At 17.4% G+C, this 23,249-nt stretch overlaps 7 protein-coding genes across 7 annotated transcripts; 3 read left to right on the top strand and 4 right to left on the bottom strand.

The window, feature by feature from the left end:
- Positions 1–174: 174 nt before the first annotated feature.
- PRELSG_0712200 (transporter, putative) lies at positions 175–1,665 on the bottom strand (the record flags this gene model as incomplete). Its single annotated transcript, XM_028675814.1, has 1 exon — positions 175–1,665. One exon carries the CDS (start codon positions 1,663–1,665, stop codon positions 175–177), a length of 1,491 nt encoding a protein of 496 aa, XP_028532365.1.
- Positions 1,666–2,879: 1,214 nt separating this feature from the next.
- PRELSG_0712100 (zinc binding protein, putative) lies at positions 2,880–3,325 on the bottom strand (the record flags this gene model as incomplete). Its single annotated transcript, XM_028675813.1, has 2 exons — positions 2,880–3,102; positions 3,213–3,325. The coding sequence occupies 2 exons, from the start codon at positions 3,323–3,325 to the stop codon at positions 2,880–2,882; spliced, it is 336 nt and encodes a 111-aa protein (XP_028532364.1).
- A 1,097-nt stretch (positions 3,326–4,422) lies between these two features.
- PRELSG_0712000 (conserved Plasmodium protein, unknown function) lies at positions 4,423–9,208 on the top strand (the record flags this gene model as incomplete). Its single annotated transcript, XM_028675811.1, has 2 exons — positions 4,423–6,417; positions 6,539–9,208. The coding sequence occupies 2 exons, from the start codon at positions 4,423–4,425 to the stop codon at positions 9,206–9,208; spliced, it is 4,665 nt and encodes a 1,554-aa protein (XP_028532363.1).
- A 632-nt stretch (positions 9,209–9,840) lies between these two features.
- Positions 9,841–12,097, bottom strand: PRELSG_0711900 (conserved Plasmodium protein, unknown function; the record flags this gene model as incomplete). Its single annotated transcript, XM_028675810.1, has 6 exons — positions 9,841–10,060; positions 10,282–10,442; positions 11,105–11,194; positions 11,489–11,602; positions 11,734–11,846; positions 12,046–12,097. 6 exons carry the CDS (start codon positions 12,095–12,097, stop codon positions 9,841–9,843), a joined length of 750 nt encoding a protein of 249 aa, XP_028532362.1.
- A 2,852-nt stretch (positions 12,098–14,949) lies between these two features.
- On the top strand, positions 14,950–17,165 carry PRELSG_0711800 (met-10+ like protein, putative; the record flags this gene model as incomplete). The annotated part of the gene is made up of 2 exons (XM_028675809.1): positions 14,950–16,986; positions 17,094–17,165. The coding sequence occupies 2 exons, from the start codon at positions 14,950–14,952 to the stop codon at positions 17,163–17,165; spliced, it is 2,109 nt and encodes a 702-aa protein (XP_028532361.1).
- Positions 17,166–17,424: 259 nt separating this feature from the next.
- PRELSG_0711700 (hypothetical protein) lies at positions 17,425–18,429 on the bottom strand (the record flags this gene model as incomplete). The annotated part of the gene is made up of 1 exon (XM_028675808.1): positions 17,425–18,429. The coding sequence occupies one exon, from the start codon at positions 18,427–18,429 to the stop codon at positions 17,425–17,427; it is 1,005 nt and encodes a 334-aa protein (XP_028532360.1).
- A 1,884-nt stretch (positions 18,430–20,313) lies between these two features.
- PRELSG_0711600 (phospholipid or glycerol acyltransferase, putative) lies at positions 20,314–22,009 on the top strand (the record flags this gene model as incomplete). The annotated part of the gene is made up of 4 exons (XM_028675807.1): positions 20,314–20,649; positions 20,764–20,821; positions 21,055–21,629; positions 21,719–22,009. 4 exons carry the CDS (start codon positions 20,314–20,316, stop codon positions 22,007–22,009), a joined length of 1,260 nt encoding a protein of 419 aa, XP_028532359.1.
- Positions 22,010–23,249: the final 1,240 nt, after the last annotated feature.

Below are 23,249 nucleotides of genomic sequence, written 5' to 3'. Positions count from 1 at the left end.
TAATAAAAAAATGAAAGCACAGAAAAAAAACACATAATCTGTAACAAATTTATATAAAATAAAATTTTCACTGAAAAATTACACAAATTTAACATAAATTGAGAAATAAAGCAAAAAATATGCGCTTATACATTTTTAAAAATATTTTTTTAAAATAAAAAAAAAATTTCAATTTTAATTTTGTTGACTTATTTCTTTTTTTCCATTATTAAGTTCATTTTCCTTTATTCTTTCTGATATTTTTAAATATATGCAACACATTAAAGCAACAAGCCCAAAAATTATCAATCCGATAGTTACAGGAACTTGTTTTCTTTCCCCTAAATAAACATATACTACATTAGTTAAATAAGTTAAATAAAAATTAACAACTAAACACAATGCACTAATAGCAAACATTAATCCACATAACTTTCCAAAATGCTCCTTTGGGTATTTTTCGTTCACATAACAGTAAAAACATGAAAAAGCAAAAGATATAAAAAGGAAAAACAAAAAAATTGATAAAATCCTAAGATATACACTACTAAATAATACAAAAACATATGTTAATAATATGAACAAATTATTTATTAGTATTCCATAAACTGAACCAAATTTTCCTGATATAAAACCAAAAAATGGAGAAGGAAGAAAAGATAAAACAGTCAATAAAGAAAATATAGTTGTAAGATCATGATTTCCCCAAATAAAAAAAGATCTATTTGTTTTAATAAAATAATCAAATCTTATCATATTAGAACTACATATAAATACAACTAATAAATATTCCCATTTTTGTGGATGATTCCATAATTTTCTTAACTTTTCTCCAAATGTTTCATTTTCTTCTTTTTTATTTTTTTTTTCTACACTTTCTAAACTTTCCATTTTGTTTAATACACCTACATGATTTTTATTGTCAGTAATAGAAGATCCTGTTGCTCCTTCGTTATTTAGTTGTTTATCTTTTTGTTTCCCAGGCATAATCAAAATTCCAACCATCAAAGAAAACAGTATGCATGTGCTAATATAAAAAATGCATAAAACATAAAATTCATCATCCTTAAAATTAAAAGTATAGAAAAATGTATATTTTAAAACTAAACCAATAGCAAAACCGGTTGATCTTGCTGATCCCAATATACCAAATATAAGAGATTCCTTACTAGGAAAAAACTTGGATATTTTTAAAAGTGGGATAAAAGATAAATCTGCTGATACACCAAGTAAAAAAAAAAACACATACCATATATATGATATTTTAAAAATAATTAATGACATAAAAGCAGTTGTTAAAATTGCTTGACCAAGCAAAAAACATGCCTTTTCTCCAAATGTGTCTAAAATGTACCCACTTAATGAAGATAAAAAGAAATGAACAAAAAAAGATAAGGTAAATAAATTATTTATAGCTGCATCTCTATTCCCACATGAATTATAAGTAATGCCGGCATCAACACGAAATATTTGAACATCATCTTCTGGAGTGCACAACTCGCTAAATGCTCCCGTTTTATAAATTATAGGTTGCCAACCACTAAACCCACCATGAACAAATGTAGCAATTGAAGCAACAACAGAATATAAGACCAAACCAACCCACCTATTTATTTTTAATTTATTAACTATCCCTTCTTCACTTACTTCAGATATATGAACTTTCTTAGTTTCAGTAGAATCCATTTTTATTAAGTCACTAAAATATGTATATGATGTATATATATAACTTAAGTTTTTCGAAAAGAAAAAAGCATTTTGCTTTCTATTCTTTTTATATATTTATACATATATATAATAATATTTTATTACATAAATGCATGCTCTACTTTATTCACATAAATTAATAAAAAAAATATATAAAATATTTAATAATCTGCACGTTTATTCACTTTATTAATATATTTAAAAAAAAAAATTATGAAAACTACTTTTATAAAAATGAATATATAATCTATTTTTTATTTTAACAATAATTAATAATGCAAGTATTATTTTTATTTCTTTTTATTTTTTTTAAAAAAAAAAGAATTTTATTATGGTACTTTGACAATTAATTTTAAGTACTATTGTATTAATAAAAAAAAAAAAAATTATTTTGCTTTTAATTTTTATTTTTATTTTATTTTTTTTTATTATATTTTATTTTATTTTATTTTATTTTTTTTTTTTTTGTGTAAATAATAATATATTATTTTATTTTTTATAATTGATACTTTTGAGCTTTTATTTTTATTCATAATTTATTATATCAAAGAAAAAAAAAATCAACACATTAACAGTTTTTATATATTTCTTATTTGAAGTACAAGTAAAATTAAAATGTCCTTTTAGCATGTATTTTTTTTTTTTTTTTTTCAAAATTTAACTAAATAAAACAAAAAAAATTCTTTTAAGATTATTTTAAAAAAAAAAAAATCAGAAAAAAACTTTGGAGAAAAATAAATTTTTCAGAGGAGAGCAACTTTTTTCATTTACTCAGAAATATGTCAATCTTTCATTGAAGAACTATTTATTAATAATAATGTACATAATTAATAAAAGAATAATTTTTTTTTTTTTAATATTTGATCTTTTTGTGATCACTAAAATTATCTCAAGAAATGTGAGAATGAATAATTTTTTTTTTTATAAATATTTGTCTAAAACCAAAATTTGACTAAAAAATAATCTAAGTTTGCTTTAAGCGAATTTTATTTTTTTTTTATTATTTCATTTTAAATATTTTCTTTTATGGAGTTATTAAATTTTTGATATGTTAATATCTAAATATAATATGCATTTTCCATCTTTTTTATGTTTTCTCTCCTTGATATGTTAAATGCTTCTTCTCCTTTTAAAAATTAAAATTATTCAAATAATAATAAAATATACTACAAATTAAAATTTTTTTTTTTTGTTTAACTGGAAGTATTATCAATAATTGATTTTTCCTCTAAGTTATTAAAAGATTCCAATTCTTCATTAAAATAAATTTCATTACATCCTTTTTTATTAACGTCTAGACACTTATCTACCCATTCACTATATACATCAATACATTCATCTAAATTAGTTATTTGATTTACATATTTTACTCCACATTTTAAACAATTTAATTCACCTATTCCTTTTGATCTATGCCTAAAAAAAAAAAGGTAAAAAATAAAAGAGATTTCGTATAATAATGCTTTGTTTTTATAATCATATAGAAAAAACAAAAAATTATTTTAAATACTTTTTTTTTTTATTACATTTTTATATCAATTGATTTCTTATAACTACAAAAAGGGCAATTAAACTGCGTTTCCAGTTTTATTGGTTTTTTTTTTTTTGGTTTAATTTTTCTAACTTTACTTCTACCCATTTCCCATTAATCTTTTAATTATGAGTTTTTATATATATATTATCTCTGAAAACAAATAAATTCTATTATCTTCAAATAATTTTATAAGAGAAATAAATAAAACATTATAAAAAAGAAGTTAAATATTTATAAAATTAAAAAAAAAAAACAAAAAATATCCTTAATTAAAAGCGGGTTACGGTTGCTTTAAAAACTAAATATATACATATATATATATATATATAAATTAAAATATATATCAAAACAATTAAAACAAACAAAATATAAAGTTTTTATAATATTACGATTACATAAAATAATTTTTTTTTTTTTTTGTTTTTAATTTTTTTTTTAAATAAAAACCAAAAAAAAAAAAAAAAATCATTCCATAATAATTGCCATTATAATTAAGGGAAAAAAATAATATTAAATGAGATAATAATTTTTTTTGAAATATATCATATTAAAAAATTTATAAATAATTAAAGAAAAAAAAATAAAATAATTTTATTTTTATTTTGAATTATAATAAACATGAATCTATTAAAATATTATTCAAAAACATCTATTCGAAGATATGAAAAAAAAAGTCGAGACATTAATGAAACAATATACTTATTTTGTAAATTTAAAAATATTAATGAAAAAAGAATTGCAAAATAACAATTAATTAAAGATAAGTTTTCTTACATATCAAATAAAGAAAAAAAAATTAAAAATTGTTTTTTAATAATAGAAATTCCTTTTTTCTTTTTAAATAATTGTTCTAAAATTTTTTTTGAGCAAAAAAAAAAATTAAAAGTTTGTATTTCATTTTTTTTTTTTTTACTTAAAGTGTAATATTTAGATATATATAAATGTTTTTTTAAAATTATTTATAGAATTATTATCTTCTTAATAGTTATTCAAAAAAAAAAACATTTTTTCTGTCTATTTCATAATTTTTTTTTAAAAAACTTATCCTTTTAATTTTTTCATCATTAAAATCATATAAATATTTTATTTTTTTTTTTATAAATTTAATAACTCCACACTTAATTTCATTTCCTCTTTTTTGGAATAATATATTGTAATCCTTAAATTTAAAAATTATGCAATGAATTTAATTTCTTTTACTAATGAGTAAAAATGATAATGATAATTTAAATAATTTCTTGACAAATAGAATAAATAAAGAAATAAAACAAGACTTAAAAGCTAATACAGAAGTGAACATAAATAATATCATTAACTTGGATAGTAAAAGAGAAAAAGAAAATGATATCTTAGAAATATATTCTTCTATTAATGGTAATAATAAAAATGATATTAATGAAAATAATGAAAAGGATGAAAAAAGTAACATAGATAGTCAAAGCAATAGTAATCAGCTATTTCATTTGACAGATGATGAAAAAAAAAAGAATACAAATGACAGTTTAATAAATTCATGTAAGGAAGAAAATGAAATTATCAGTATTGAATTAAATAAAGAAAAAGTAAATATAAAAACTTCTCAAGATATGTTTAAAAGCAATATTAATTTAATAAATGAAAAGTTACATACATGTTTAAAACATAGCACTAACACTTCTTCTACTGCTAATATCAATCAAAATAATAACAACGATATTTTTAATAGTACTAGTTACATTAACAATAGTAATAATGCTAATGATGAAAATAACAATAATGATAATGATTCTAATAGACAAAATAATTATAGTGATATCTATCTTAATACATCAAATAAAAAAAAAATACAACTGAATGTAAGTGTTTTAAAAAATAGTGAAAATGAAAATTATATGAATAATATCAATTCCTCTAATTTTGTTTTAGATATAGATTTATTATCTGACAAAAATGATATAACAAAATTATATCATGAAAATACATACAAAAGTAACAATAAAGATTTTTCAAAAATAGTAAATAGTTTCAATGAGTTCGAATCTTATAAGTTAAATGATTCTAATTCAAATTTATACTATTTGAACAAGGAAGATAACAGTACATTTTCTTTTATTAATACAATAAATAATTTTAAAAATGAATTTGAAAGTAAGAATAAAAATATTTTTGAATCCGTTAGCAAAAAAGGATTGATGCTTATTTTAACTATACAAGAAGTTTTTATAAACAAAACTAAAAAAATTTTATGTAACAAGTGCAATGGTGAACTCTATTCTTTTAATAATATTAATAATGTTTTTAAAGATATACTAAAGCTAAAAATAGAAAAACAAACAAACGAAATATATATGACTAATTTTTTACAAAGACTAAAGAAGGATTTTGTAAAAAACAATTTGCTTTTGAAAGAAAAAATAAATGAAAAAAATATGGTTATAAATAATTTAAATGAAGAAAAAAAAACTTTTAATGATATAATAAGGAAATATGAAGATAATATAATTAAAATGAAAAATGATCAAGAATTAAAAATTTCTCGGTTTAAAATAAATATTCAAAATAGCCTCTTGAATTTCACTGATTTTGTTTTCCAATTGTTATTTAAAATTTATTCATTATTTTGCGAAAAAAATGATAAATTACAATTTTTAATAAATCGATTAAAGCATATACAACTAAGTGAAAAAAAAATAGATGAAAAAAAAAAAAAAAATAAGATCAGTACTAATAATAATGATGATTATAGTATTAAATCAAAAAAAATAAGGAAAAAAAATAAAGAAAACTATACGTCTTCTTCCTCATGGAATTCTTCAAAAGAATTTTTTTCGGAAAAAAGTAAAAGTTCAGAAAATTCTAGTATGTATTTGTCGAATGAATTATGCTATTCTGATTTAACACATATGAATACAAATAATCTTTTAAACAAAAAGAAAATAAATAAATTTAAAAATAAAAGAGTAAAAGCAAAAAATCTCAATCACATATTAATGAAAAGAAGTGTATTAAACGAAAATAAAATGTATTCGAATAGCTCTGATGTTAATGAAGAAAGTAATTTAAATCATGTAAAGAATATAAACAAAGATTCTGTTAAAAAAATAAGTTTTTTACAGAAAACTAATGCAGAATTAATTAAAAAATTAAAAAAATATAAAAAAAAATATTTGGAAGAAGTAAAAAAAAACAAAACATTAAAATTTCTTCTTACTAATAAGGTAATGATAAGAAGATAAAAAAAGAGAATTATTTATTTTATATAAAAACAAAGCATTTTCAATTAAAATATATATACATTCACATACATACATACATACATACATACATTTTTTAATATAGGAAGAGGAAATTGAACAAGTCCAAAACAGCTTAAAAAATGAGTTAGAAAAGAAGGAAATTTTTTATGAAAATAAAGAAAAAAAAAATATAAAAGAAATAAATGAACTTAGAAGTCTAATAGAAAATCATGAATTAAGCAATAAGAATTTAATGAACAAAAATAAAGAGTATAATGAATTAAATGATGATTTAAAAAAAAAATTAGATTTCAAATTATCTATTGAGAAAGAATTAAATAATAAATTATATGAATTTAATATTATATTTGAAAAAGAAAGAGAAAAAAATAGCTTTTTATTATCAGAAAATATAAAATTAAAAAATGTAATTCTTCAATTTAATAATATTCACAAATATTCTAATGTGGATTACTTTAAAAATAAAGATTTTGTAAAATACAATTTTAATAATTTATATGAAAATAATGAACACAATTTATACAATGATGAGGAAAATATTTATAAAGTCACTTCTAAAGGATATTTTAGAAATAACGAAAATAAAAATGTATATGATAATTTTGATTATAAGAATTATTACAAATTAAATGAAAAAATTTATAAAGAAAATTATTTAAATTACCCCAATAGAATGTATGATGAAAAGGAAAAAAGTAAAATACGTAAAAGTTCTTTAGTTCATAATAAAAATAAATATCATTATGATCACAGGAAAAAAATGTATGATACATTTTTCAATAATAATTATGTAGACTATTATAAAAATGATTATAATAACGCTTACAGGAATTTTAAATTATATTCATCATGTTATAGTGATAATTCAGTTGATGTAAGGATGAAAAAAAGGAAAAATAGATTAAATTCAATAGAGAAGAAAATTGATATCAACTATAATAACGAAGAAGAAAAGAGAAAAAGAAAAATTAAAGAGAAAGAACAGGAAAAGGAAAAAGGAAAAAAAAAAGAAAAAGAAAAAGAGAAAAAAAAAATAGAAAAAGAAACTATATCAAATCAAATAAAAAATGATATCTTAAATTTCGATGAAAACAATTATAAGAAAATAATAAATAATATAACTAAAGAAGAAAAAGAAATAGAAAAAATAAAAGAGGAAGATTTATATTCAATATTTATGCAAAACTGGAAGGAATCAAATATAGATAATAATGATTACTCATTAGTTTCATCTAACTCATTTATAAGTAATTTAAATGAGAGTGGGGTTTTTATTAATAACAATAGTAATGAAGTGGAAAACTTAGAAAATAATAAAAGTGAGAATTTGTGTAAAAGTAGGAATAAAATAGAAAAAATGAATAAGCAGGACAATGAAAGTACTAAATTAAATTATGGCATCAAATGTTCAGAAAAAAAAAGTGAGTATTTGAATAATAATGCTAACAATAAAGATATAAATAGAAATAATTTTAAATATGAATTAAATGAGTATGAAAATTTTGCAAAGAATGGTAATGAAGAAATAGCCAATGCAGATTTAGGAAATAGTAATAAAAATGAAGTTATAAAGAAAAAAGATATAAATTTTGAAGAAGAAAAAAATATTTTTAATTTAAGAAATGAAAATGGTTATAATAGAAACAGTAGTAATAATCACATAAATAATTTGAATGATAATATAAATAATAATGAGGAAAAAAATCAAGCTATAGAGGATCAGGAAAATGAAATTTTAATGACTTATGAAACTTATAAAAAAAATAAAGAAAAATTTATGTATGCAACTTTAAAAATGAAGAGTAATGAGCATGAAAATAAAAATAAACTTATGAAAAATAGAAAAAATGTATTATTATCTGATATTTTAAATAAAGAGGGAAATATTAATAATTACAAAAAAGATGAGGAAATAGATAATGAGAACCTAGAAAATTTTCAAAACATAGAAAATAATATTAACGATTTAAGAGAAAGTACAATTTATACTGCTTATCACATGAATCATTGCAACGATATAAGTTTAAATAACAGTATTCATGAAATATATAAATCTTTAATACATGATTATGATAATAAAAATTTAAATTTTTTTCAAACATCTAAAAGTATCATTGATCCTACTAAAAAAAATAGTAATGTAGTATGTAATAATGGTGCAGATAACAGTAACAAGGATGAATTCTGTAACTATGAAAATACAACTAAATTAGAAAAAAATAAAATTAATAATGTATTTGAGAATAATACAGTTTTTAAAGAAGGTAATTACACATTAGAAGAGAATTTTAAAAATGATCTTGCTTTAGTTGAAGAAAACAACAAAGACAAGATTGAAAATGATAAGTGTTGTCAAAATAATATTTTAAATGATTTAAATAATAAAAAGGAATTTAAAAATACGTATCCTAAAAAACAAAAGTTACATTCAATTAATTATGATGTAGAACCAATTATTAATACCATAGACACTTTAAATGATCAAAGTAATAACTATTTTAAAAATTTTCAACATCCAAGTACCAAAATAAGTTTTAAAAATGAATATAACATTGAAGTGAAAAATAACTCTTTGCAGAATAATGATAGTCAGCAAAACGAAAAAAATTATACTAATACACATAATTTTTTAAACATGGAGCAAAGTAAAGTATGTGCAACTGCTCAAAAAAAAGAAATAAGCGAAAATAAACAAAAAAAAAAAAATTCTGGAGACAGAGGTGTCTTAAGTAGAATATTAAGAAAAATATAATTTACAGTATATATATTGTAAATAGTTTTTATACTTTTAATTATATTTTAAAATATAAAATTTTTTTTTAATTATTTTTTGTAATTTTTTTAATATTATTTAATAATTTTCAATATTAGTATGTTTTAATATTTTTAAAATTCTAACAAATAAAAAAAATATATATGTATAAATGAGATCTTTTTGAAATTTCGCTTTCATATTTTATTTTTTAATATATATTACGTACATAAAATATAAATGTACATTTTATAAAATTAAGTTTTTTTAAACCTATATTTTATAATAATAATTGTATTTTTTATCATTTATTAAAATTATTAAAAAAAAAATAGAGCTCATAATTCTTATTTATTGAAACATTTCTTAATTTCATTTAGAAAATTATAAAAATATATTCATAAAATAAAATGAAAATAAAATGTTTTTTCTAATATAAATAATTGCTTATTTTTTTGGATAATTTTTTTTCAATATAATAATTTTGTAGAAATTAGAAAAATTTAGTTGAAAATTATAATACATTATAAAATTAGTATGTATAAAAAAAAAAAAAAAAAAAAAAAAAAAAAAAATAAAAAATGAAAATAATTTCATTTTATTATTTTAAAAAATTACACAATATTTATATTTTAAGAATGCTTTGATATAAGTACTTTAAATTCTTCGTATAAATCTGAATTACTTTCTCCAAATATTGCTTGAGCTTTTTTTAGTGTTTCTTCTCTTTTTTGTTGATGATTATTAAGTTTTTTTATATTACTTAAAAATTGATTAAATTGTTCGTAAGTTAAACGACTTCTAGCATTGCGAAAAAAAGCTCTACCATCTGAATTTTTTTCATTTAAAGATCTATTTAAAAAATATTAAAATTATTTAAAGTTTTATAAAAAAAAAAAATAACAAATAAAAATATCTCATATAAAACTATGTTTCATTTTTATTCATTTTTAAAACAGCAATTAAGAAAAGAAAAAAAAAAAAGATATTCATAAATAATTTATATTTTTAAAAAATTATATAAAAAAAATGTAAAAAAAAAATATAAAAATTATTTCTTCTTTTGAAATTACACATTTCCTAAATAAGGTGTGTTAAAATTCCCATTGATAATATTTTGTGTATCAGAATTAACTATTTTATTTATTATACTTTGACAAGCATCTTCGTTTCCATTAATTTCTAGCATAGTTCTCGGTGCTGTTGTTTGTAACATATCATCGGCAGAATAATACTAAAAAAAAAAAAAAAATAAAAAAAATGAATATAAAGAAAATAAATATATATATATATATATATAAGATCCAATTTGAATATAATTTTTATGAAAATAGATATACATAAATATTTTATAACAAAGATATATATAAATGTAAAATAAATTTAATTATCTTAGAATTGTTGTAAACATATAATAATTTAGAATAATACATGAAATTTATTCAATTATTTCTAATTTTTTATATATAATTTTTTAATAATATTAAGAAAAAAATATATTTTTTTCTTATTAAGTTCTATTCTTTTAATAACTATCAAATATCTTATAAAAGAAACAATTTTATTAAGCATGTAAATTCTAATTATATACTTATATGTACAAATACAAAATAAAAATGTAAAAGTATTATATATTTGTATGCTGAGAAAAATAGTGCAACATAAAGTTACAGGACTATATATATATATATATATATATATATATATATATATATATATATATTTATTTATTTATTTATTTATTTATTTATTTATTTATTTATTTATTTCCCATTATAAAAAAAAAAAAAAAAAAAAAAAGAAAGTAATAAAACTAAAATATATTAATTATCCTCAAACGAAAAATGAAAAGCAAAAAAAATTATATAATAAATATACACATGTTTTTTATATTACTTTATGTGCATCCTCTACTTCATGCTCTTCTTGAATAGAATTAAGAACCGCTTTTTTTAGATTTTCTAATCTATCAATATCTCTATTCAACTAAAAATATAAAAAACATATATAAAACATTTTTGTATAAAATTAAAAAATATTGTTTGTTAATTTATCATCTACATAGAATCATTCATAAAATATAAATAAAAAGAAAGTCTTTTTATAAATTGATTTTTTTCCATTATCCATTTTTTTTTTCTAATTTATAGCACAAGCATTTTAATTATATAATAATTATATATTTACAATGATTTTATGATATTTTTTTCAATATTTTTAGATAGTCATTTATTTAAATGTATTCTATTTTTTATCTATGGAATTTTTTAAAGTTTTTACTTTTTTAATAGTGTTAATTAATTGTTTGTTTTCATCGGCTAGTTGATTTCCTCTTTGTGTTGCTTCTATCAATTGAACCTCAAGATTACTGTATTTTTTTTGAATTGATGATAACTAAAAATATGATAAGACAAGTATATTATGATTATTTATAAAAAGAAAATTACAGAAATGTTAAAATATAATTCAATATTTTATAAAGTATAATTAAAAAATGACAATATCAAAATGAAAATAGATAGAACCTGATCCTGTTTTTCTGTTAACTGTCCTTTTAATGATCTTATTTCTGCTTCTTGTGAGTTAACTCTTGTCTTATATGCATTTGTTACTATTTTAAAACCTAATGCTAATTGCTCTAAAAAAAGAATAAAGAAAAAAAAAAATTAAATATATAAATAAAATTTATTTTTATATATATTATTTAATTGAGAAAAATATGTTAATGTATTAAATAGAAGAATAATAAAAAAAAGTATTTAAGTGACTTTTATTGAATAAAAATGGTATATATTTTTTTTTTATAATAATTATAATGAAAAAAAAAAATAATTAACCATCTGCATCTGAAGGTAGCCAACTTAAATCTGTAACACCAGCGTTTGACATTTTCAATTTACTTTATCAAATAATTTAAAAAAAAATAAAAATAGAATAGATGATTCTAGAAAAATATATACAAAATAATATTATTTTCACAATATAAAAAAGAAAAAATTACAACCAAAAAAGAATTAATAGCAAAAAAATATTTGAACAACTACAAAAAGAATTATTAAAATAATACATAAAATAATACTTTATATAAATAAAAAAAAGACAAAATATTTTTATATTTTAGTTGTTCTAAAAAAAAAAAATTATACTTCAACAAAATTATAGAATATCTCAAGGTATATATTTGACAATTTTTGTAACAAAAAATAATATATATGTGTGTATGTATATAAAAATATAAGTAAATATATATATATATATAATAATAATAATAAATGAATACTTATTTAAATTATTTTCAGTTTGTGCACTAATAATTACTAAATATTAGTACATTAAAAAAAAAAAAAAACAAAAAACAAAAACCAAAAAATAAAAAATAACAAAAACAAATAAAAAAAATATAAAAAAATTAATAGACTAATAATATCTTCTCCTGACCTTAGGTTTTTTTTTTTTCTTTTATTTATTGCAGATAATTTTCATGAATTTGTTTATATAAATAATAAAATAAAATAATTATGCTATTCATTTAAATTTCATTATTTTATTTATTTATTTTTTTTTTTATTGTTTCATATGAAATCTGTGTGTGTACTTAAATATTCACATTTTTAGTAAAAAATAATGTTAAAAAAATACTAAAACATACACAAAAAATAGTAATTCATAAATAATAGTATAAAGTGAAATGCTTTTTTAAAAGTTAAAAAACTTATAAAAACTAAATTTTTTGTATTAATGATTAGGAAAGTATGTTGTATTTCTTAAAAAAACGAATATGCTATAATAGTGCTACGTATTTATAGAAGAGAATTAACTAATTATTTTTATTCTACAAGCAAATATATAATTCATTAAAATATGTATATATATATATATACATATTTATTATTTTTAAAATTTCAATAATAAAGTAGAATTAATATTTAATAAATCAAAACTAAAAAATAATAAGTTGAAATTTATAATTTTCATATAGAAGAAAAATTCATGAAGCACTTTAAATACAAATAAAAATATTTGTAAAAATTTGTATATAGTACATTTATAATTATTCAAAAATTTACATAAGGTAAATTTAATTTCGTATCTTCCTTTATTTTTTATTTTTTTAAAATAATACTTTAGAAAAAAAAATATAAATATAATTTATAAGATGCATATAGATTCCTTTTTAATATCTATTATATTATATTTAGTTTTCAATTTAGTTTATTCTATTTATATTCTTATATTTTCTCTGTATATATCTAGTGAATTTAAATTTCATTTCTATAAATTAATAGTAAGATAAATATAAATATTTATTCACATACTACGGTGCACTTAATATGCAGAAATTATTTTTATGAAATAAATAGAATTACTAAGTTGAAATAAAAGAAAATACTATTCCCTCTTTGGTTATGTATATACTTATTAGATACAATAGTAATATTTTTAATATATAAAATTATTGCATATGATGAGAATTCTGATTATTACGATAGAAAAAATAAAAAAATATTGTTTTTTGAAGTAATAAGCTATATTAATAGTAAAATATTTTATATATATATATATATGTATACATGAAAAAATTATGGTATTTTTTAAATGTATTATTATATATTAATTTTCCCTTTAATATTCATAAAATATATAGAAAAGTGCTTCTGTATTTCTTATTTCATATATATCATCTTTAATAAAATATATTTGCGAATGAAGAATTTCATTGTACCTTATTTTTCACTTATACTTTATTAATCCTATAAAATTCTGATTTTTCTTTGTATAATTTTTATTATACATAGAAAAAATTATTTTAGTTTATTTTCATAAAATCTTATTATGTGTATGAAACAAAATAAAAGTATTTTAAAGGAAAATTTTTCTTTTAAAAAAATATATATTCTACATAAAAATATTTTCATACGTCTATATGTTATGCACATACATTTGTATGTGTATCGTTTTATTTTATTTTTTTTTTTTTTTGGAGTAAAAATATTTCTACAACTTCAATAATTAATATAATTCTATAGAAATTATTTTAATATGAAATAACTCACTTTCTGTTTTTTATTTAATAAAAAAAAAAAAGGAAATTAAATATTAACTTTAATTGAATGCACATATAAAACTGAATAAAATTGTTATATAAAAATATTCTAATATCATAAAAAAAGAAATAATAATTATCATGGGACCGTCAAAAATATACAAATTTCTATATATAAAAAATTTATAAAAAGTAATAAAAGAATCATTAAAATAAAGCTATTAAAACTTCCATTTTATTTTATGAAGAAATAAAATAAATATAAGAAATTCATATAGCTATTTTAATAAAATTATATAAATTTTAAATTTAGAAGAAATCTCACAAAATTTTTTATTTTCTTTTTTTAATATAGTAATTTAAATTAATTTTTATATTCCTCTATTAAGATAAAAATATGTTCGTAATTAATTATAATTTATTTTTCAAATTCTTCATTCTATATTTTAATTTTTAAATAAAACAAAAAAAAAAATGTTTAATTAAATTTTATATAAACTGTTTCATTTCAATTGTATTTTTTTCTTATTTGATATCTTTAATTTATGCATTAGCTCTTTTTATATTTATTAATTCACATTATATATATATATTATTTATTTAATTGTTTTTTCTGGTAAATTTTGATCTGGTTCTTTTTTTTTTTTTACAGTTGTTCAAGTTAGTTTTATTTTGTATTAGTTTTAAAATATGTTTAATGTTTTTAAAAAATTTTTTTTTATTGTATCTTTTGTATTATAATTATGCTTTTTTAATAAAAACAAATAAGAATATATATACATTTCAAAGTATGAGTTCCTTAAATATACAAAATCTAAATGATGTAAAAGAAAAGTTGAAGTATGAAAAAAAGGCTTATTGCTTATTGTTAAATAAATATAAAGTAAATAAAATACTAAAAAATAAATATGCAAAATTTTGGTTATTAGATATATATAAATTTCCATCTGTTTTAAATTTTAAAGAATATAAAGATTCTTTTCTTGAAGAAAATGAAAATATTTTAAGTTATATTTATAATTATTTAGGAGATTTAAAAAGAAATAATCAAAATTTGCAAATCAATGATATTAATAAGAAAAGTACTAACTCTTATAATTCCGATGAAAATAAGTCAAATAATAATGAAGATGATTATAGATTAATACCTTTAAATGATTATTTTAATAAAATTGTTGAGGAATTAATAAAATATGATAAATGCATTACCCTTGAAAGTATAAATAAAATATTTACAGAAAATTTGTCTATTGAAAATGAATATAATGCTAATAATTTAGAAAGTGATATTTATAATTTAAGTGATGAAGAAATAATCAATAAAAAAAAAAATTTAGAAAATATATATAATACAAATAAATTAGAATATATAAAAGAATTATTTACATTGATAAAAAATGAAAATATAAAATTAAAACTAGTAACATTATATTTTGGTTATGATAATATGAATACATCAGAAGTTTTAAAAAAAATATTTCCTTCTATAAATGAAATAATTCATAAATTTGAAATAATAGGACATATAGCACATTTAAATTTTTGTGACAAATTAAAAGATTGTAAAAAGTTAATTGCTGAAATAATTTTAGATAAAAATAAAAGCATTAAAACTGTAATAAATAAAAAAGATATTTTAAATAATGTACATAGGACATTTAATATTGAACTTTTAGCTGGTGAAGAAAATTATATTACAGAATTAAAAGAAAATAATATTAAAGTAAAATTAAATTATGAATTAGTATATTGGAACTCTAAATTAAAAAAAGAAAGGGATCGAATATTTAATTTAGTTGATAATAATTCTATTGTTATTGATGTTTTTGGAGGAGTTGGTATATTTAGTTTATTATTAAGTAAAAAAAATTGTCTATGCTTTTCAAATGATATTAATGAACACGCTTATGGTTATATGAATATAAATATAAAGTTAAATAAAAAAAAGAATATACTAACTTATAATTTAGAAGGAAGAAAATTCCTTGAAAATTTATTTAATTTAAACATTTTCTCAAAAAACACTACTCTATTAACAATGTTTATTGATAAACAAAATATGAATAACATATCAATCGATTTTATAAATAACAAAAATCAAAATACTGTAGATGAAAAAAAAAAAAAAAAAAGTCATTTAGATAAAAACAATAAGAAAAACATTGAAATAAATTATTTATCTAATAGTAATAAAAATACAAATATTTTAAATGATAAAAAAACAAAAGAAAACCTTAACAATAATGATAGGAATAATAATATTGGTGAATATAATTTAAATAATAAGTATACAAATGAAAATAATATAATGAATAATTATATATGTAATGATAATTTTAAATCAATTATAACATCAGATATAAATAATACATACAATAATTGCAAAAAAATGAACTTTGAGAGTAAGGAAGATTTATGCAATATATTTGAAAATAAATATAAAAATCATAAAATTTCTGATGAAAATACAGATGATATTAAAAATCAAGAATTATTTAAAATAGATATAAATTTAAATATTTATAATGATATCCATATATTAATGAATTTGCCAAAAACAGCATTAGAATTTCTTGATGTTTTCAAGAATTTAAAAAAAAAGGAAAATGAAGAAATAAGAAATATTTTTATTCATTGTTATTACTTTTCGAAACCTGAATTCTTTTATGAATATGCAGAAAAAAATATTTTATTGCATCTACAATATAAACCAAAAGAAATGAAAATCACCGAAGTAAAATTATTATAATTATATTTTGAACATATTAAACAATTTATATCTTAAATTTGTAAATGATTAAATTTATATATATATACTTTTTTTTTTCTTTTTTTTCTCAGATTAGAAAAGTGTCTCCTAGTAAATCAATGTATGTTGTAGAATTTAATTTAAAAGATTTATTTACAATATAAAAATGTATTTTAAAATAAAAAAGATAAAAGAATAACCAGAAAAATGAATTGTTAATTTTTTTTTTTTTTTAACATTTATATAATAGAATAACATATGTATATACACTTAAAACATTATAGAGTAATAAAAAAAATATTTATAATTGCTTCTTTTACTTAATGAAAAAAAAAGAAAAAGTTAATACTAGTATAAAATCATAATTAATATTTAGACTTCTCAATTTTTTTTTTTTGTTTTCTGAACATTTTATTATATTTTTTAAATTCTCCACATGTAGATAATTACTTTTTGTATTAGATTGGTACTTATTTCTTTAGCTATATTGTTATTTCTACATATATCTAAATAATCTAATACTTTAAAATTTAATAGAAAATTACAATATTCATTAAACGTACACACATATTTATATGTGTTTGTATCTTTTAATAATTCTATTTTTTTATATATTTTAAATAGATCACAAATATAAGATTCTATTTCATTTTTATGTGATGTTATATTTTCTTTATTGAACTTTTCATACACACAATTATGCATTTTTTCATAATTTAATCCTTCATTATTATTTAAAGGATGTGCATTTTTCTTTAAAGGTTTTTCATTATTTATATTTGCTGCTGCAAATAAATTTGTTTTTTTTTTCTCTTTTAAATCTCTATTGTCAACTAAAATTTTTAAATTATCATAAATATCTCTTAGATCTACTAGCATTTTTTCTATATCTTCTTTTTTTTCATTATTAAAAATAGCGAAAGGTTTAGCTTTCTCTTCTATTATGGTAGTTTGTGCAATATTATTTTCATATAAATTCTTATTTTTTATATTTATTTTTTTTTTTTTTTCATTTGATATACTATAGACTAGTTTCCTCTTTTTTTTTTTAGCTTTTTTACTTACATTAAAGTCTAATATATATCTAAAATTATAATATGTTAAATTATTATGAAATAATTTTTGCTTCATTTTTTTTAAAAATTTATTTTTCCTTTTAAAAAGAAATTTCTTCTCATATTTTAGATTATCATTCTCTTTATTATCAGTCAAATTATTTGTTTTTTTACTTAAATTCTTCGAAATATCTCCTTTATTTTTGCGAGAGTTTATATAATATTTTTTTTTGCAGATATTATTATTATTATTGAATTTATGCATATATTTATTTTTTGAATAAAATGAAAATAAAATTATAAAAATTAAAAATGAAAAACATACTGCGTTTGTAAAATTAAAAGAAAAAACCTGCACTATCAAATGAATCATTTTTTTACCTTTTATAAATAAAATTACCTAATTATTGTATTGTTTATAAAAAATTTTGAAAAAATAACATAAATTAGTACTAGTATTAAATAAAATGAAAAATGTCTAATATTATCATATCTTTATTTAACAAAAATAAAGGCTTCATCTTTATACCAGATAAGTGAAATTAAAATGTTTTTCTAGATTATTAGAAAAAAATATATGCACTTCTAAGGTTACTTCATAATGTAATTCAAGAAAAAAAAATTAAATGAAGATCTAATAAAAATTGAGATAAATATTTTAATTCTAGAATTAAAACGAAAAAAAATATGTATATATTTTTTTTTTTTTATGTGGATTTTTTTTTTTTTTTTTTGTAATATATTAAATTAAAATAAAAATATGCACTCATAGAGTTGTTAAAATAATATATGAAGACAAAAAAAAAAAAATTTCTAATATTCGTAAATTAAAAAAATAGAAATTTCATAGACAAAAAATATTTTTTCAATGTGTTCAATTCCTATGATAAAATAAAAAGTTATACAATAAAAAAATAAATTTTTATTTATATTTATCTTTTATGTCATAATAAATGCTTAAAGTAATTAAAAAGAAATGGTTTGCATAGCACGTTCGGATAATTATGCTATCTAAAAAAAAAGATAGGAAGATGTATGCTTTTACACATTTTTGTTTCCCTCATTAAAATACTTTAAAAAATTTTTAGTTTCAACAAATATTTATAAAATATTTTTAAACTGTAAAATATCCACTTAATTTTATATATATATATGTATATAATACTTTTTAACTTTATTTTTCTTTAACCATTAAAGGTAGAAAAAATAAAAGAAAATTAATAAGAGTTTTAATTATTTTTATTTATATGATTTTATCATATATATTTATATTTTTTTAATACACCTTTATTATTTATGATTACAAATATATTTCACTCAAAAATAATTATATAAAAATGGCAAACACACATTGCACATGCATATATATATTTATATAAAGGAAAAAAAATATATCTATTTATATATTTAAAAATAAGTCAAATTATTCTATTTATATTATTTGTTTTTTATGGAAATGTATTCCTTATATTTATGTAATTTAAAATAATTTTTTTTAAACATATATAAAAAAAGGAATAGTAGATATACATATGCACAGCAAATATTTAGAAATAGATAGAAAAAGAATTATCATTTTTTTCTTATAGTTATAATTGTAATATTTTGTTAAATTTTTTTTTGTCCTAGTTCTTTATCATATAGGTACGAATATATTTATTTTCAAGAAATTTTTTCAAAATATTTTTGTGAAAAAAATAATTTTTACAGAAGGAAATAAGATTTTTCATTACAGAAATATGAGTTATAATAAATATATATTATTAAAACATTAGTATGGGGGGGGTAAAAAACAAAGATCATCAAATATATATATTTTTGTATCTTTTTTTCCTTATTTTTCCTTTTTTCTTGCATTTTCTTAAAAATTATAATTAAAAATAGTTTTTCTTATCTTTTTTTATTAATCTAAAGTGTTTAAAAATAGACTGTTAATATAATTATAAAATTATATCAATAAAATGGGAGTATAATGCGTTTATATAAAAATATATAGCCTTTTTTTTTTTTTTTTTTACATATTTTTTACAGCTTTTTAATTTTGTAATATATTATTTTTTTTTTTTAGCTTTTTTTTTTTTTTTTTTTGATTTTTTTTTATATATCATATAATTAAATATAATGTAAAGTTAAGATTAAAAAAGTAAAATTGTCTGATAAATTATTAAATTTATACATATAAAACCTTATTCATGTAAAGTAAGATAATCCAAAATTAAAAAAAAAATTAAGAAAAAGGAATAAAAAAGGAAATAAAATGATTAGGAAATTTGAGTACCATATAGTATCACATATTATATTTGCTCTTCATGTGAAATTATTTATGAATAAAATATTCTTTAAAAAATGGATATGGGATTTTTATCATATATATTTTTGTACGATAATAATTTATTTAACCCTCCTAATTTTGTATGCAACTAGAGTTTATTATAACTTAAAAAAATTGGATCTGAAATATTTCCCAGTAGAGAGTATTTCATCATGTAAAAATTATACAAACAAAAAAAATATACATCCTTATACAGCTTTCGAACGGAATGATCTTATCCACATGAAATATAGAAACCTACTTTATGGAGTTATTTTTGTGGTTATATAGGAAAAAAAAAAACGAAAAACGAAAAACGAAAAACAAATAAAGGAGTAATATTCTTTATTTAATTCTTCAAAAAAAAATTTTGTCATTATTTTTTTTTATGATCAGGCAACATGGAAACTAGTAGCAGTATTCATTGTCTCTGTAACTAATTTATCATTTTGTGGTATATAATAAAGATACATAATATATATAATATATATATATATTTACTACAATGTATATATGCAATGTTCTGTTTAATTTTTTATAATTAAATTATATAGAATAAGCATATATTTATATATCTAATTTTTAATCACTCTAAGTATTTATTTTTATAATTATACATATATAAGTAATTTAAAATTTTTAATTCAATTTTTTTTTTTTCTTTTTTTTATAAATTTTAATATAAAGTTATAATTTCTTTTATTTTGAGAAATACTGATGAAAATGAAGATAATTCTATTTTAGAAATTTATCTAAAATTCTTAAAAATGGTTTGCAGACTTTCTTTGTGGATTTTCGGTATAAACAAAATAGAAAGTCACTATTTATGTGATAACGAATGGCCAAAGAATATAGTATCAAATCATGTATCTGCGTTAGATCCTTTTTATTTTATAAGTGAACATGCTTGTAGTTTTGTTGCAAAAAAATCGTTAAGAAAAGATAGGTTTATAGGAGCTAGTGTTCTAGCTTTAAAATGTGTACTTGTTTATAGAGAAAAATCAGAAGATAGGAAAAAGGCATTAGAAAGTATTAAAGAAAGACAGTTACTAGTAAATGATAAAAAAAACAATTATCCATCATTTGTTATTTTTTCTGAAGGAACTACTTCAAATGGAATGCAATTAATTGAACAGAAAAAGGGAGCCTTTTTTTCTTTGCTTCCAATAACACCAGTTTTATTGATTTATGACTATGATCTTTTTAATCCATCTTATGACATTCTTCCTTTTACTTGGTGGATATTTTTATCTGCGGCAAATGTAATGAAAAAAATATAAAATATTATTCTAAATTTTTCTTTTTTCTTTATTCAATGAATATATTTTTTTTCTATCTTTTTTTTTTTTAGTACCAAAGTATGGAATTGAGAACTTATTGGTTACCAAAAGTTTATCCTCCAGATAAACCAGAACATGCTAACTTAACAGAAGAAGAAAAAATAAACATATTTCATGATGAGGTATCTAAAATAATGTTTAAAAATATGAAGAAATACAACAGCAAAGCCCCCCAAGATATAGACGATTATAATGATTGGCCAGGATCATTGAGATTAAAAGTGGAATATTTTCAAAACGCTTTGGGTAAAGTAGCAACTAAACAATTAAATAAAGAAAAAAATTTAAGTGAAAAATCATAATTTTTAAGGTTCTACTTAATATTTCTTTATTTGATTTTTTTTTTCTTTTTTATGCTTATTTTGAATTTTAATATTTTTAAAATCTCTTTTAATTAAAATAATAATGTTTTAGTCATTGTTTAAAATAAAAAAACGGAATAGTTTTTCATTTAAAAATTTTTTTTTTTTCTTTTCATTTTTTTCATTTGTTAAATATATTTGTCTATTAATTTTTTTATATTTTAAATATTTACATTAATTTTAATATGTATAATTTTTTTTTTTTTTTGGCATTAATTTTTTGTTCATGTTTATACACATATATCTTCTTTATATGTATCTATTCATAATAAATAATAATAAAAAAAAAAAATAATTATATTAAAAGATATATCATATTAAAAAATATATATATATATATACATATATATACATTATTAATAATTAAATTTTTTTCAATATTTTAATATATATTAGATTCAATTGTAAAATAAGTTTTTTTTTTTTCTTTTTTTTTTATAAAACTAAAAACTATTCAATTTATATTGCACATAATTGCAAATTAAATATATATGCTTTTTAATATATAAAAATAAATTATCAGTTTTTTACATGTATAGTATTTAATTTTATGTAAATGCAAATAAGATAACGATTTATTTTTTTCTTGTTAATTCATTTTTTATATATATATTAAAAGTTAGCCAATGATTTTTACTTGTGATATCTATAATGTAGTTTTAAAAAAGCATATGCTATATTTTATATAACTTTTTTTTATATTTTTAATTATGTAAACTAAATAACATACAAAAAAAAAAAAACTTTATACTTTCATTATATACTCATATTATTGTATTTATATACAAATGTAAAAATATAGTATACTTTAAAAAATATTGAAAATGATTATATTGGCAAGATTTTATATGATGGAAAACAGTTCGTTTGTTTCCATCGGCGAATTTTTGTAGAAAAACATTAATCATAAAAATTATTATTGAATGAATGTGAATTTTTTTTTTTTTTTTTTAAACTTAGTGCTTTATTTATATAAGTTATATGCAATTTAAATATTTTTCATTCTTTAAATTTGTTTACATTTTTTTACAATTTTACACCCTTTAATTTTTTTTTAAGTTTTTTAAAGTTAATTTTCTAAAATATTTATTTCCTTATAGTTTAAATTGAATAGTAATTTAGAATATATTAAGGTATTCAATTATATATGGAAAGTAACTTTTTAAATCATTTAAATTTT

Source organism: Plasmodium relictum (genome assembly GCF_900005765.1).
Source record: "Plasmodium relictum strain SGS1 genome assembly, chromosome: 7".
In the NCBI taxonomy this organism is placed as follows: Eukaryota; Apicomplexa; class Aconoidasida; order Haemosporida; family Plasmodiidae; genus Plasmodium; species Plasmodium relictum.
Note: the sequence above shows the minus strand (reverse complement) of the source record. Positions and strands in the feature narration are given on the sequence as shown.